The sequence below is a fragment of the Pteropus vampyrus genome, unplaced genomic scaffold (genome assembly GCF_000151845.1).
Source record: "Pteropus vampyrus isolate Shadow unplaced genomic scaffold, Pvam_2.0 Scaffold39, whole genome shotgun sequence".
NCBI lineage: Eukaryota > Metazoa > Chordata > Mammalia > Chiroptera > Pteropodidae > Pteropus > Pteropus vampyrus.
Window position 1 is genome coordinate 714,880 of NW_011888820.1, and position 16,718 is coordinate 731,597.

Here is a 16,718-nt window from a genome sequence, read left to right on the forward strand (position 1 = left end):
TACAATTGTTTTAGAAAGGTCAGATATTACCCAGTAAACATGAAGATATATTTTATGAACAAACAATTCCACTTCTAGATGTATTCTCAAGAGAGTATACACATATACAAGAATACTCACAGTGGATTTACTCATAATAGCGAAAAAAAACATGGAACTACCTAAATGTCATCATAGTTAAGAGAGACATTTAACTGTGGTGTACTCACATGACTACACACTAACAGAACTCAACTACAGACATGTGCATCCACATAGATGACTTGGCAAAACAAAGTCACAGAAGAGTACATGTAATTTTCTGTTTACTAAATATAATTCAATACTCCATTAAATTTTACTTATTAAAGTTTACTTGTACCTGATTTTCTTTTCTAAAATATTTTTCAGGAATGCAGATATCAGTACTATTCAAAATGAGGTTGACAGACCATACTGAACTATTTATTACTGGCTGACGAAGAGATAACACAAAGGCTGATAGAAATTTGACATTGCCAAAACATTCAAGCATAGATTTTGTATTTACAGAAGTATCAGTTTGTGATGTTTGGAAATTATTTTGAAAAGTAGTATTACGTAACTGGTAAAAATATAAAGAAAACTGAGAAAATTATTCTCATTACAAGCAGAACATCGGTTACCTCTAGTGGTGAAATTCAGGAATATGATCAGGAAAAGATAAATGGGGACTTCCTATGGTGCTGGCAATGTATTTCTTAAACTGAGCATTGGTTACCTTAGTGTGTGCTTTATAATTTTACTTCTCTTTAAATTGTGCATGTTTAATACCCTCTTCTGCATTATGACACATTTCACAAATTTTTTAAAATTTAAAAATTTATTATAGACAATAACAATTAAAAAACATACATATAACTGAAATACATCAAAATGGATAGCGGGATTGAGTGGATTTTACTCTTTGAACCATTTTTTTCTCAAATTCTTGTGTTGCCTTTACTTCTTACAGTAATAGTAATCACTAATAATTACCAGCACTAAAAACAGATACCAGAACAGAGTTACTTCTGCTTTATCTTATTTTCAGCAAGGAATATGATCATTCCTAATAGCTTATGGATAAAACGGAGAAATGCGGACTGAAAAATAGTACATTTGATGGGTTAGGGATAATATTCCTATATTTTCCTTCAGAATTTGGAAACAACAAAGATGGAGAAGACATGAAGTTAAAGAACATGTTTTTCCCATCTGTAGTGACAGGGACCAGCTAATAATCCATATCCATGAATCAGAGATTACTCTTCTCAATTGCTGGCCTACATAGACAACCACGGACTCCCCACTTGCTCTCCCGTGGGCAGACATTAAACTTTTTGGGGATATATGTCTTTTGACCTATATATTTTCTTCCTCTTATAGTAACTTGTAAATGTCTTAGCTCTTTCAGGTCCATTCTGCTTTATTACTACATAACATTCGTTGCTCATACAGCTATCCTGTCTCCTCCAACTAAGTTATGTTCCTGGAGATCAGATTATCTTATTCATTTTTGAATCTTCTAGCAGACTGTTATGTACATGACAGGTGTTCAAACACTTTCATATTTGTCACCTATTATTTAAGAACCATACGAGTAGAGGCCAAAGTAAGAACTTTAGAAACTAAAAAAAGATCAAAAGCCTAGAACTGGACCAGTGATAAAAATATAGCTACTATTTATTAAATGCTTATGTATGATAGGTACTGATCTTAAGTGTTTTATAAACATTTCATTATATTCTCATTATAGTAGATATTATCTTAGTAATAGATGAAGAAACAGAAATATACAGTTTAATAAAGTCATTTGAGTGAGGTCACACAACCATGATTTGAACTTGACCCTAAAGCACTATTGAGCTACACTGAAATCAAGAGGGCTAAGCCTTCAGATATCCATCCTTAACTAGTGCTGGTAAGGCAGTACTGCATGGTGGTTGAGAAAGAGGGCTCTGGAGTCAGACTGCCAGGGTTTACATGCAGACTCTGCTAATTACTGAGATATGGGCAGGTTTCCTAGCCTCTTGATGCCTCCATTTCCTCATCTGTAAAACAGGAATATCCTTAGTTCACAGGATTATTGCAGTGATGAAATATATCAATACAAGTAAAATATTCAGCACGCCGCCTGGTACAGGGTAAGCATTCAATAAATGTTAATCTATATTTACTGTTATTTCTCTTTTTTTTTTTGTAGAATTGTGCTCAAGAACCATGTTCCCCTATGACTACATTATAAAGAAAAAAAAAAATGAAGCAACTTTGTATTATACAACCTAAGGCTAATGTACTTAAAAACCAAGAGCTTTTAAGGGAACTGAAGGCTTAACCACCTTTCACGTAAACTTTCAGTAAGAAATGCAAAAAGGAGGTTAAAAATGAGGCAGTTTAGTGGTGGTACAGGTTTCCTCTGCTATCTGAAAGCAGAGCTTTCCTTTCATAAGCCAAAATGGGGTAACACAAAGAATCAATTATCATTAATTTACATGGAAATTTTCTTAAGCATTCCAAGACCCCCCCCCAAATAACCTACCAAATAACACATAAAACCTAAAATAACACTAATATATAGTAAAAGCAATGCCACTCTTGCTGCTCTAGGTGGTTGCTGACTGTAATGGCTCACTGCAAAACAAATGCTGAATGCTATTTTCACTTTCACGTTTTCTCATTAAGACGTCCTTTTCAGACTTCCTTCAGTTAGTGAAGACAGGTACATCTAATGTAGATCTTTTGCAAAAGCAAAGTGGCATAATGTGAACTTTCGAAAAGTGGGGAATACCTGTATTTCTCTTTATCTTTCTTGGCCAGCTCCTAAGGTGTTTCAATGAAATAGCAAATAAATAAGCACTCTCGCTACAGAACTGTACTTCCAAGCTGCAAGCTGATACGGATCTTTAAAAGGGCTTAAATCCTAATAGAAACAAGTCAGTTTGTTGAAAGATATTTTTATTCTACAAGGATTGGTGCAAACCTACAGAACCAATATCAGTTCAGAGCAAGTTTTCTCTTCAAAAGTAAATGAAAGACCTCTTTGAATTATTTATATATTAATTTAATTCTTGAAAACAATAGTCATAGGGTCTGCTTTGTCCTAGTTAATGATCAATATTACACATTTACAAACTGAAGAAAAAATGGATAGTACAGAGATTTAAATGAAATCTTCCAAAGAATAAAATTGCTCTTCGGTCCATTGTATTTTCAAAGCTGATTATCATGAAGCCAGAATTAAAGTTATGAACCATAAACCGTTTCTTTTAATAGAAAAAAGAATGTTTAGAGTATTAGCAAAGTAATATCTTCTAATGTATCTTCACACAGTTGAAATTTTAGTATAAACTTGTATATCAAGTCCCTTTCCATTATTTATTCTACTTTAAAAATATATACATCTAATGGTGTTTAAATATGTATTCTGAGCCATCTGTTTAAACATAAACATTCAGGAAATTCAAACTGCTGTAGCAAGTTATGAAAGGATTAAAGAAAAAAAACGAGCTACAAATTATATAGAAGAGGAAGAAAAAAGTTTACTTAACACTTATGTCTGGACAGATATGTATTTTCTAAATTATATATACATACCCAGTTGAGTATAGACAGCCATCCATCAAACATTAACCAATTACATACAAACTAGACTAAGCCTGTACTATTTTCTACAATAGGAACAGCAGATATTTCGAACATTTTAGTATCAATAGTTTCATCAAAAGTTATTTGTAGTAATAGTCTAATATTATGAAGTTTTGATAGGCACAGATGAAATAACTGCATTATCTATGCCAAACTCGGCACACTGATACCTGACTCTGCTTAATTATAGTCTAAGAATCTGAATACAATAGAGCAGACAGGTAACCAAAAAGGACATTTAATACACACCCACGCTTATGAATCACATCAACATTAGTGTTGAAAAATTTCAAATCTAAAATAGAGGGACACTTATAAAGCTGCAGGACAACTCCAAAGTAAGAATCCACATAGATAAATCTGCAATCTTAAACTTCAGTTCTTAATCCTTGATATAGTTTAAGGATTAGCTATTTGGTCTTCAAAAATTTTAGAATTTAAGGGTTAAAAACATGTTTATCCCTTGCTACACTGTAGCATTTGAAACTAGCCAGCATGACAACTTGAATTCCTTTCGCTTTCATGCAGTAGAAAATATAAGCATTTTAACACAGCTTAGAGTTGAGTTAACTTCTATTTCTAGTCAGTAGTGCTAAGTGACTAGAATTAGTATCCCATCAGTATTTTATGGTACCACATAAGAAAGTCTCTACAATGAGTCTTGTTCAGCACTTATCACTTCTGGGTGAAGGAGATAGGCATGGCAAAAAGCAGTTGCAAATTTTTTTTTAAATGGCAGAAAAGCTTTAACCACCTATACAATTTGCATCATCTCGTATTCTACTCTAGAATACCTGGAATAAAATCTTATTTCAATCAGCTTAATCTACGCAAATTATAAAATACAAACACAGTCTAAACCCTATAGTGTACAGAATATGCACTATTTAATATTCATTAAACGCAGTACAGTCAATGAAGATTATCAAATAAAAAACACATATAGCATTCTAAATTTTTAAATTATAGGACTGCTAAGCAGAGACTGTACAAATTACATGTACAAGACAAAGAGACAGAGAGACAGAAAGAAAGACAGAAAGAAAGAAAGAAGGAAGGAAGGAGGGAAGGAAGGAAGGAAAAACTAATTTTTCAGTGTATCACACCAATCAGGATAAAATGTATGGCACTTTTACGATACTAATATTACAACTGTCATTTTAAGTTGGGAATGACTCAGACATTAAAGCCACATAAGGGCAAGAACCAGCCAATAAAATGTTAAAATGAAACAGATCACCTTTTTTCTTTATAAAAGCACTGAAAATGTAGTGTGTGCAGATAACTCACTAAAAATTTTCTCATTTGCCCCTCCACTATAAGACATAGTAGTGACTTTAATTATTCTTAATTATTTTATCATGACAATCTGATTTTTAAGGCCCATATAAACTCTATGATGTTACTGAAACACACTATTTTGTGTGGAAGAATGTCTTTAAGAAAAAAAGAACATATCTGGTTATAAATCATAGAATAAACTGCCTCCCTGCCAAAATCTGACATTTTCCAAGCTAGTGATAAATAAATTATACCATGATGTATCGATTTAAAATTATATCAATATCAACAAACATTTCTATTGTAGATTCTTCCCCCATAAAAATTAAACAGTGCAGAATAGGGCGTGGACTGCAGTTAATCACATATGCATTTCTGAAAAACAAATCCTTATTTACTATAAACAATCAAAAGGCAATTTTCTTCCTCCACAACACATGTAGACATTAAATCAAAGGTTTTTAAAGTATCCACTACCTATAAGAAAAGTACTTTTAAATGGCTAAATCAAAATACCAAAGTTTAGTGTGCAAAGAGTAGATATAAACAACAAAGAGCAGATCATTGGTGTTGAATATTTAACATGAATAGCCCAAAATAAGTTCCAAAGTTTTTATACCTTTACAAATAAAAAAAGGTGTCCTTTCCACTGTTTGGGTTTATGCATTGTACATAACCCCCTAACAAGTATATGAATAAGGTTTTGAAAATGTTGCCAATATCAAGTTCTTCAGTACCTAAAATTAATTAATTAGAAGACAGCAATATTACAGTTGCAATGGTGCATCAATTCTCAAAACGTAGTTATGATCCAACACGAGTTGTGGTGGTTCTTTTATCTGAGAAAAAGCTTTTCAGAAGAAATACCTGCCCTATGCTAACCACCAGAAGGATGAGGGCTTCTCCTACTGACCAATAGGCCACTCTTGTGTTTAGATCCTCTGCGCGGCTTCGGCCTTGAGCTTCTCTCAAACGGAAATGAGTCTGATAGTCGATGACAGACTTCAGAGCTTCGTGAATTGAAACACAGGCAGATTCCATCTAAAGAGAAATATTTCCAATGAGTAAGTTTAATACTTTCTGTACAATCCTTCTAAAAAGCATACTCATCTTTTCTTTCAATTTGATCTTCATTCCTCATTTGATGAACATTCTATTAAACTGGCACTCATTCATTCACTCATTATGCCAGTGGTCCTAGCAGTGCAACCTTTATACTCATTCACACTAGGACAACCAGTAAGGCTAGAGATCCCAAGAAGCAGTCGCTTTCTCCAAACTAGAAGGTCACACCCATGGCATCTGTACATTGGCATATGGAACACTAAGCTAACAGTAGCGGAAATACTTATCAGTTAAGGTTGGTGATTATAGAATTTCAAACTCAGAGTCCTCAAAAAGGAAGGATTAGGAGGAAGAGAAGAGCAGATCAGTAAATCTGACCAATAATAAGACTATAAATCGAAGTCCAAATATATACAAAAATAGACCAAATATGGCATAAAAATAGATTGAATTAGTCAAAAGTATTTTAACTAAAAAAGAATTGGATCTGAAAATAAATGTTTTTTTCTTACATTTACCAATTTGCTAAGTAAGTCTTTTTTCCTTCATGCCAGTCAACTAAACCAATACATGTGTTCTCAATGGGATATAAATTTGTTTCACTGTGTAATCAGTTTATCAGCCTTCATCTGATGACACTTTACCTCTTTATAATTATACCATCTGACTTAGAAGGGTTAAATGTCTAATTTTTTACATACAAAGCTTAACATTTTTATACTGCTGAAAATAACGCTGGTGATGAAATACATGCTTTATTATTCTATTATACTTAGATTACATCACATGCCAAGTATTAAGAATTTTAAAAACAATGTGAGTGTGCCTTCATTTTAGTTAAAAAATTTTTAAAAAATTTAGTTAAGAGATTCAGACATTAGGAAATAATTCAAACATTTAATAAAATTATACCAAAGTATAAAAGGAATTATTATAAAAATATTCCATTAAAGGTACTTTTAAAACGTATGAGAAATTATGAGATCTATAAATTGAATTTACCTATTAGAATTACTCAAACATTTTTGCTATTCTTGCTTTATTTAGGCCCCGGGAATGAAATTAAGGGATTACTTGCATGAACTCAATACAATTTTTGAGATGGTATTGTTTCCCTTTTTTTCTTTGTACTTTTAAAGTGGAAATGTTTATACATATTCAAAAGTATATAGACTAGTACAATGAACCTCCATGTGAATAATTATTAATATATGGCTGATCCTGTTCCAACTATTTCTTCCATCTATTTTCTTCCCATGCCTCAATTATTTTAAAGCAAATCCCAGATGTTTTATCACTTCAGCTATACTTTTATACTCTGTATTTATTTCTGAAAGGTAATGCTTAAAAAAATATAACCCCAATAGCATTATAATGATAAAACAATTAAAAATAGTTCCTTAAAGTTACCGAACATAAAGTTAGTGTTCAAATTTCTTCACGTCTCAAAAGCAGTTTACAAATCATAATCAAAACAAGGTCAACACAATCATTTGGCTGATATGTCTTTTAAGTCTTCTTTAATCTTTAAGTTTCTCTTCCTTCTTTTTTTCCCATCTACTTGTTAAAGAAATTGGGGCCTCTATCCTATAGCATTTCCCACTTCCTGGATTTTGCTGATTGCGCCCACGGTATTCTTCTACCCTTAGTATTTCTTATAAACTGGAAGTTGGAGCTAGAGATTTGATGGGAGTCAGGTGTAATGTTCTGAGTGGAACTACCTCATAGGCAATGTCACGTACTTCATTATCGCCTGTTATCAGAAGACACATAATGTCTACTTATCGCTCCATTTGTGAATGATGATTAGATTTGGGGGATAGCAGGCTGACCTATCCATTATAAAGCTTTTCATCAGTCTTTCACCTAATAGTTTTAGCACTTAGTGGTGATCACTGCCTACTCTAGACCCATCACTTTACTCATGGTTAAAACATGGTTATTTATTAAAACTCTATCATTTATTCTACATTTACTAGATGGCAACTTTCAATTTCAAAATGCGAACAACTGCTTTACGGGAATTTCTATTGTATGAGAGACTTATCTGCTTTTTGAAAAAAAAATAAAACCGAGAAAGAATAAAAAAAGTGGTATGAATAAAGGAGGTTAAGTGGTATTAATTGCTTTATAACCATTTTAACCATTGCTTTATAACCATTTATAAATGCTTCATAACCATTATAACCATTAATTGCTTTATAACCCTTATAACTCATTTCTTAAATTAATCTACTTAGGTTTTAAGAGAAAGCTACCTCCTTATACAAATTAAAATTCATGAAGGTTAAATTATAAACAATGGCCCTAAAGAAAATCGTTTTTACAAAGCAATGTGCTGTTTCATACAGGATGCTAAAATAAAGAGAACATTTCTAGAAATGAGCATTTAAATATATATTGTTAAAGCCCAAAGTTTATGAATTAGGCTCTTACACATTCTTAAAAACATCCTCTATCATCATGTGACTAAGAGACTAACTGGAACCTGGGAACAATGAAATATCATTTTAAGGTTTTAACAAGTAGGTGTTAAATAATTCATTTGAATACCTAAATATCTTTTGGATATAATCTACGCTCAGGCTGTATTTGAACTAGAACTAAAATAGCCCTTCTCATCACCTGAGCAGTATCTGTTCACTGACTTTTTCTTTCATTTTCTCTCATTAAGCTCTTCTTCAAAATAAAACTCAATTTAGCTTCTATTTTTATTAGATGATTTACCATTAATCTTTTAACATTTTATCTTAAGTTATAACAAAAGTTATTTAACAAAAGCTTGAGTAACATAATTACCAGTATAAAGTCATCTTGTAGTATATTTATATATTAAAGCATCTTGTGGGGTGTGTGTGTATATATGTGTATATACATATAACAAGTTACATCAATATACCTAGTTACACCAATTTGCTAAATTATGGTAGTAACATTCCTCCATGAATTACAAAAAATGTTTCAGAATGCTAAAGCACTGTTTAGACTTCCTAAATTTCCTTTGCTATTGATGTTTCTACCTAAGCGATCCTCCTATTTTAATGCTTCTTTATTTTCTTTATACTAAAAAGTTCATAAAATCCTTTAACGCTAGTCTTCAATGAAAAGTCTGAAGTTCTCCGCGAAATGCCTGATTCACTAAAAGAATTAAGACATCTTAAATATTGTGTAAAAGTCTCAAAATTCTGTGTTCATAGATGAATTGATGCATATTAAATTATACTTTTTCTCCCTTTATACACACCAACATTATATTATTGAATTTGTGTTTACCTGGGTAAGAGCACTGACTCGGTTCTCACTAGGAAACAAAGGTGGGTCTTCTCCAACTTGAAAATCAAAGTATACGGTTTTATGTGTGAAAGTGGAAAATTCATTGCTGAAGCAAAATTTGTATGTCCCATTTCTAGAAGCTGTGAAGGTAAAACTATCATATTGTTTCTTCATCTCTTTGTATAACACATTACCATCAGGATCTTCTAATCGACAATCTACATCATAGTGACCACCAGTAATCACCTATAAAGAAAAAAAAAAATGAAGAGATCATTTTGACTAACAAATTTTAGAAATTAATCAGATTTGTTAAAATGACAATAAGGTTGTAGGCTAAGGGTTTTACTGCTATGGACAATTTTGCTTTTTTTGATTTCCACCACTGGATGGAACTTGGCAGATTTCAGTTTAACCAAAGCTTTATAAAAAATGAACAAATTTCCTCATGACAGGCGAAAGGGAACTAGCAAACTAGCCAGACAACTATTCTAATTAATGTAGGTTTCTTATATGACTTCTCCCAACAACACTACAAGAGGGAATTTTCCTTCCTCTGACAAACTGAGAAACTGAGTTAAGATAAGCAACCTACCCAACATTACTCATCTAGTAAGAGAGGCAGAACTTGAACTCCGAAGTCATACTCTTTACTCTCAAGCTCAGTGTTACATATTTCCCTTCCCCAAATTTTCTCACCTAGTTGTCTATTTGTAGACAACTAGGTGAGAAAATTTGTATCATCCAAGCACACACATGAATAATATAGTGAAGTAGTAAAGAAGGTCAGTCCTTAGCATAAGAATACTTCATTATAGAACTAAACTCATTTTACTGCCAAATTACAAATAGGTTGTGCTTAAATTCTTTTATAGGTAAGATGGAATTTAATACATACTTTGTTTTGAACTACACTATCAATTGAATAGACTTGTGGGCTGTTCTAAGAGTATTATCATTTACAAACTTGTTTCCAAAAGAAACATAAACAATGAAATGACATCGTTTATACAGTAATGATTAAAGCAAAAACAAAATAAGACACGAAAACAAAAACAAAAAAATCTTTTATCTGGAAAGTGTATGTTTAAGAGCAAGCATATTGAAAGGAAAGCCAGTGGCAGTTGAAATGTTTCTAAAGAGGATTCTGGAGCTATTTTCAAGGGCTTACGCTTATTAGTGACAACTTGGGCCACTTGGGTTGTACAAATGACAAGAGGAGGGAGACTTTCCTGAAGTAACTAAATAAGCATAAGAGAAAAAGGTAAAAAGGATTAAAGAGGAGAAAGTCCCCTTATACGAGAAAGAAGTGAGTGGAAGGAAAGAGGGAGAGGAGACAGGAGAATCTACTTGAGAAAAAAGTGATGAGGAAGAGATACTGGGTTTCATGGATCCCCAATCCCAACAAATGTGAGTAGCACCAGCCTGTATTTTCAAGCCTGAACACTCTTGGTTAGCCTATTAACAATTCTAGATCTGTAGAACACAGAGATCAAACTTTGGACTTGAAAGAAGGATCAGTTACTTATGTGACCTTCTTTCACTTAAGAGATATGATAAATAACTGAACTATGTTATAAGATCATTTTGATAATTAAATGAAAATTATGCACTTATGAAATTATAAAAATATGTAAATATTAATAGGTATTTTGACATAAAAATGTCTTATCAATTGGGCCTCTACTCTCCCCTCAAAAGTCAACAACTTTTCTTCCCCCTGTGAAAATAATGACTTCATTATGATATACCCAATTCTTTGTACTGACCATTGTACTCTGAATAATCAAATACATACATACAAACTGAACAGCATCAGAAATGATAATCATGTCACTTTTCTTCCATCAAATTGTAAAACAAGTAATCTCATTTCAGATAAAAGTTCCCCTTTACAACCTGTCTGGTAATGTAAGATAGAAACTGGGAATCACCCCAAAGAAAGAGTCTCTACCTGTCCGGTTAATCACAGAAATCTCTTGATGTTACTGCCTTTCAAAAGTTCATCCCATCTCTTCCATTCCTAATCCACAATCCAGACAAGACTATTACCACAACTTCCTAAAAGGTCTTCCTACAAACCCAATCTCTCCTCCCTCTAACCAAGAGTTTCTGAACCTGGTAAGGTAATTTTGGGCTGGGTAATTCTTCATTGTAGGGGACTGTGTTGCCCTGTGCATTCTAGCATGTTTAGCAGCATCTCTGGTCTCTATCTACTAGATGCCAGTAGCACCCCTCTCTGTACATTTTCCTAAGGAGGTGGACCTTTCGATAATCCCGTTTTGGTAATCCCCTTTTGATTTCCCAAACAGAAAAATCCAAACCTGTTAACAATGGCAAACTACTCACCTGTACCTCCTCAAGGTAGCCTGAGCACCTCTTTTATACCTTTTCTCATTCTGTGTTCCAAAAATACCAACTGCCAGATGTCTTTGTTTCACACCTGTACTAACAGTAGCAAGTTAAACAAGGTTTGTTTGCTAAATAATAACACTTACAAATCTAGTTTATCACAGGAAAATACAATATAAAAACATCACAGCCAAAAGTTGTCTTACATAAGAGGTTAGGAAAGGTTAGGTCTTGGCTCCTTTGTCCTCTCTCTGTGAGGGCTGTGGCCAGACACAATACTGTCTCAGTTCACCAAGTATATAAAGGAACACTTTGGAACCAGGGAGCCCCGAAGAGTCTTAGCTGGGTTTTTTATATATTCCTGGTCACATAAGCCTATTCCTGCTATGTAATCAGTCTTAATACCAAGCCTTTGAGGGGTCTCACAGAGACCAGGTGTAAATCATCAATCTCCCTGTTAACAATGCTGAAAAACTGGTAGAAACTTCCCCTATAGTCCTGAGACTCAGTTACAAAGCAACACTATTAATGCACTGCAGTGCCAGCTCAGGCTAATTTCAGGCCTGCTAGAATTAGGTTTTACAAACATTACATACTTGCCTAGGATGTCCTTTCTCCCTCTACTATCTTGTAGAATAGCTCCTATTTATCCTTCTAGACTCAGAGCAAACATCAGCCCCATCAGGTAAACTTCTGATGATCCTTCCCCCTCAGCCAGCACTATCTATACTGAGGGGAACCAATGATTTGCCACCCCTCGAAATGTGCCTTTTGGAATAATTTTTAAGCTGGTTATTAAGAAACAAAAGACTCAAAGAATTTGTTACCTCTCTAGATTTTTTCTTGCCTAAAGAGATTTAGAAAAACCTGCTTTAGAAAAGGAACTTTAGCATAATCTTAGCATATTCACTTTAGCACATATGAGACAGACAGAAATCTAGCAAAGCTTGTTTCCTGCCCTCTCCCCCATTATTTCCAGGCTGCCTAGAAGGAATTTGTTTGCCATGTGTTCTGCTCTTTCTCTGCTACCTATGAATTGCCTATTTTCCTTTAGAAATTTCAGACCCCTGTCCCTGCCTTCTCTTTTGTCCATCATGGCATTTAATCTTCAACTGCCCAATTCAGGTCTCATATCTATGATATCCCTGGCATGTACATCTGTAATAAACTTTGTACATTTTCTCCTGTTAATCTGCCTCTATGAATTTGATTAGCCCACCTAGAACTTAGAAGATGGGAAGAAAGTTATTTTTTTATGCCCCTACAATACCTAGTGTGTACTTAATATTTTACTACTATGTGTGTCTATGCAAGCTCCCTGAAGTTAACATCAGTCTTTCCTTTGAGAAATAGCATAACAAAGTAGTTAAGAATTTAACCTAGATCTGCATACCGATTCTGCTACTTGCTGTTTTATGACACTTTATATTACAATTCCTGTTATCTTTTTTTTTGTCCCCTGGTCCTAATCCATGAAGTTAAGCAAGCCTAAGGGTCATTCTTAGCCTTTCCTCCCTCACTCACTAAAGTCAAATCATTACCAAGTTCTGTTGATTTCACTTTCTAAGTTTTCTCCAATCCTTTCACTTTTCTCCTTCCTCACTGTTAATACCCTAGTCTAAGCCTGAACCACTACAATAGCCTCCTAATCAGTGTGTATACAGAGTCTGTAATACCTTCTTTATCTGCACAAGTTAATATCCATACAGCTACCAAAAATATTTGGATTGTTTTAGTGCACCGCTCAGAACCCTCTGATAGTTTCCTACACTATTAGGAAAAACTAAAATCCTTAACAGGGTCAGCAAAGCACTACATGATTTGACTCCTGCCGACATTCCCCTCAACACTCCAGTCTGGCTTATTTCCAAATACATAGGACCTCTCCACGGTTTTCAAATTGCCAGTCACTCTAACCACAGGGACCTTGTAAAGGCTATTCCCTCTTCTCCCTTACCAAAGTATCTACAACTCGTTCTTTATAGTTCAACTTAAAATCACTTCCTAAAGGAAGCCTTCACAGACCCCAAAGACCAGATCGTATATACACTATTTTCAGCTCTTATGGCACAATTCTGATGAATGAGCAGGTACTGATTGGGAAGGAAATCAAAAGTGATGACAGCGACCCTCTGTTTTGATCCCTCTGTATCATCAGCACCAAACACTCAACAACTACTCAAATACGCTGCATAAATCTACCAAAAATAAAATAAAAACAGAACAAAAACTGTTCTAAGAAGCTTAAACTACGTTTTGTCAAATAAAATTTCATTCATATACATATATATGTGTGTATATATAATCCCCAGGTGAGAAGGGACCTCTCATTTATCGCAGCAATTCTTTCTACGACACCTTTGGCAGATGGTAATTCGGCTTCGAATGATCCTCTTCCGATGATAGAGACCGCACTAACCAAGAGTCCTAACATCAATGGAAAAACTAAAAAGCATTGGAGTTAGATATTGGCAGCACCTCAAATCTGATTAAAGTGGAGGTGTGGATTAGAGAGTGAGGGACTGACACTGGGCACTATAAAACAGGAATAGTTTAAAAAGAGAATTTTTAAGAAAGAAAGTTCAATGGCCTAGAGAACGGAAGGAAGAGACACAGTTACCGGAAGCATTTCTGGAATTCATATATCTTAATATCTGGTCTTAAATGTCTCTCGCCCGAGGTTTAGAACATGAAAGCCAAAATGCTCTTTATAAACTATCTAGAGGCGATTCTTGAATCAGCCAAAGAATGGAAAAACAAGGCCAGAAGGGGGGGGCCCCAGCAAGTTACAGCTCGGAATCTGTAACCGCGAACTGGGGCCCCGAGACTGCCAGAGCCTGTATAGTACCTGGAACTCGAGGGTGCACTTGGTGCCTTGCGTGATGTCCTCGTAGAAACACTGCTTGGCATTGTCAGGCAGCTCGAAAGTGATCTCAGAGGCGCTGCTGGGTCCCGGCACCAGCAGCAGCAGCGCGAGCAGCCTGCAGCCCCAACGGCCCACAGCGGCCGCCCAGCGCTGCGCGGACCCCAGCCGCAGCATCCCTAGGCGGAGGCGGCGGTGGCCTCCACGGAGCTGTAGGTAGACGCGGGGTCAGGTCTGCGCGGACTCACTGTGCGCGGAAGGCCTCAGCCCCGACCGCTCCGCGAATTTGCACGGCAGAGTTGCTCCAAACCTCGGACAGAAACCGGATGAGCAGCGAACTGCTGGTAGCAGGAAAGGGGTGCTAGATGACCCGGGCCTACAGTCGGAAACAACCTGAGAAGGAGAGATTAAAACCAGCAGAGAACAAGCGGAAAAGGCCTGAGGTGGCCGGAAGTGGCCGGAAGTGGGGGCGATGCTTGGGCGAAAGGGGCGGGGCCTGAGGCACCTGCTCCAGCGACCCGGATGTACTCTCCCCCGGCCTAGGAGAGAGGCGTTAGAGTGTGTACGTGGACGCTCGCGAGACGTCGGGTTGGCCTCCATATCCTGGGACGAGGGGCGGAGCTAGAAGTGTCGGGCGGGTAGGGCGGGGCCAGAAGGGGTGTGGCCGACGGGTGGCTTCGCTGACCATCTGTCGGTGGGAGCTATGCCATCTCTGCTGAGCAGGCTGGTGTTTCTGTGAGAACTGAGCGCTAAGGGAGCTCTGAGGGAGAGAAAAAGAACTCGTTTTGCCCTTGGGAGCTAACCACCGATAGTAGAGTGCTTTGCTATTTGCAGAGTTTCTTCAAATAATATATTTGTTGGCGTGGGGCGGGGTGCTGACAGCACTTTAGCAAGGAGCACGAAACCTGGAACCACCAGATTGCAGGAGTTCTAAACCCTACTCTGCTACTTACTTACTAGCTGTATGACTTTGGGTCAGTTGTTTGACCTCTCTGCTTCAGTCTTTGCATCAGTAAAATGTGGGTAATAATAGTACCTAACTCAGAATTATGACATGGCTTCAATTTTTGGAAAAAAGTATCTAGAAGAATGATTGTCATATAGTAAGCACTAGATAAGATTTTGTTAAATAAAAATAAACACCCAATGAGTACTCCTTATCATCTGGCACTATGCTCAGCTCATTACATTTATTATGTCTCTGGATCCTTCAAACAACTCTATGAGGTAGATATTATTCCTATTTACTGATGAGGAAATTGAGGATCAAAAAAGTTGAATAACTTGCCTATAATCCCACCATTGGCTTGCGTTGGAGTGCTTAAAAAAATAATAGTGGGTAATATTAATAGTAGCTAACGTGTTGATTCCTTAAAGTATACATTTTCTCATGCAAATAAACACAAATTAGGTATTATACCTTTTTAAATAAATGACCACAGTGAGGCTCATGCACTTTAAGATGATCAACAGAGAGGGTGGGTAGAGAGTTTTATGAGAAAAAAAAGAGGCAGGTGGGTAGGAACTAGGCAGGCAAGTGAGGGGGGCAATGAGGAGGTGGGGAGGAAGAACAGGGGATGGAGGAATATTGATGAGCAGGGAGCCCCAGAACTTCTTTTGGCCTGGGGTGTCCAAAGCCTCACACAAGGAAAAGATCCCAGAGGAGGTGAGATTTGGGGGAGATTGTACTTTCCTGAGAATTAGGCCTAAAGGGAGCATTATTTCTTCTGTAAGTGGAAAGATGACTGAATTTAGGAGTGCAAAATGTGGGTGGTATTTTTTAACTCTTAAATTTGGCCAAGTACCATTCTTCTTATTTATGCCTACAGCACCTGGTCTTTCTAAGTGGTCTCCATCCAAGTACTAACCAGGCCTGACCCTGCTTAGCTTCCAAGATCAGACATCAGTCTTGTTCAGGGTGGCATGGCTGTAGACCATGGACTGTGACTCCACTGGGGCATGAACTCAGGACAAGTTCTACGTGTAAAGCAGACATGCTAACTGCTACACTATGGGACCAAGTCCAACATTGCTCTTTTAAACTTCGGTTTCTTCATACATGAAATGGCAATACAAAGAATGAATAAATGAGATTAAAACCATAATGCAATATATTGCATACCACCAGGTAGGCAAAAATTTTAAAGTGCAACAATACCAGATATTGGTGACCATGTAGGGCAATGAAATCCCTCATACACTGCTAGTGGAAATTTAAATTGGTACAACCACTTTGAAA

At 36.0% G+C, this 16,718-nt stretch overlaps 1 protein-coding gene across 1 annotated transcript; it reads right to left on the bottom strand.

Moving 5' to 3' along the window:
• Nucleotides 1–2,188: 2,188 nt before the first annotated feature.
• Nucleotides 2,189–14,956, bottom strand: TMED7 (transmembrane p24 trafficking protein 7). Its single transcript, XM_011358253.2, has 3 exons — nucleotides 14,465–14,956; nucleotides 9,265–9,510; nucleotides 2,189–5,967 (listed from the first exon to the last, which is right to left on the bottom strand). Exons 1-3 carry the CDS (start codon nucleotides 14,654–14,656, stop codon nucleotides 5,731–5,733), a joined length of 675 nt encoding a protein of 224 aa, XP_011356555.1. The 5' UTR covers nucleotides 14,657–14,956; the 3' UTR covers nucleotides 2,189–5,730.
• Between the last annotated feature and the right edge of the window lie 1,762 nt (nucleotides 14,957–16,718).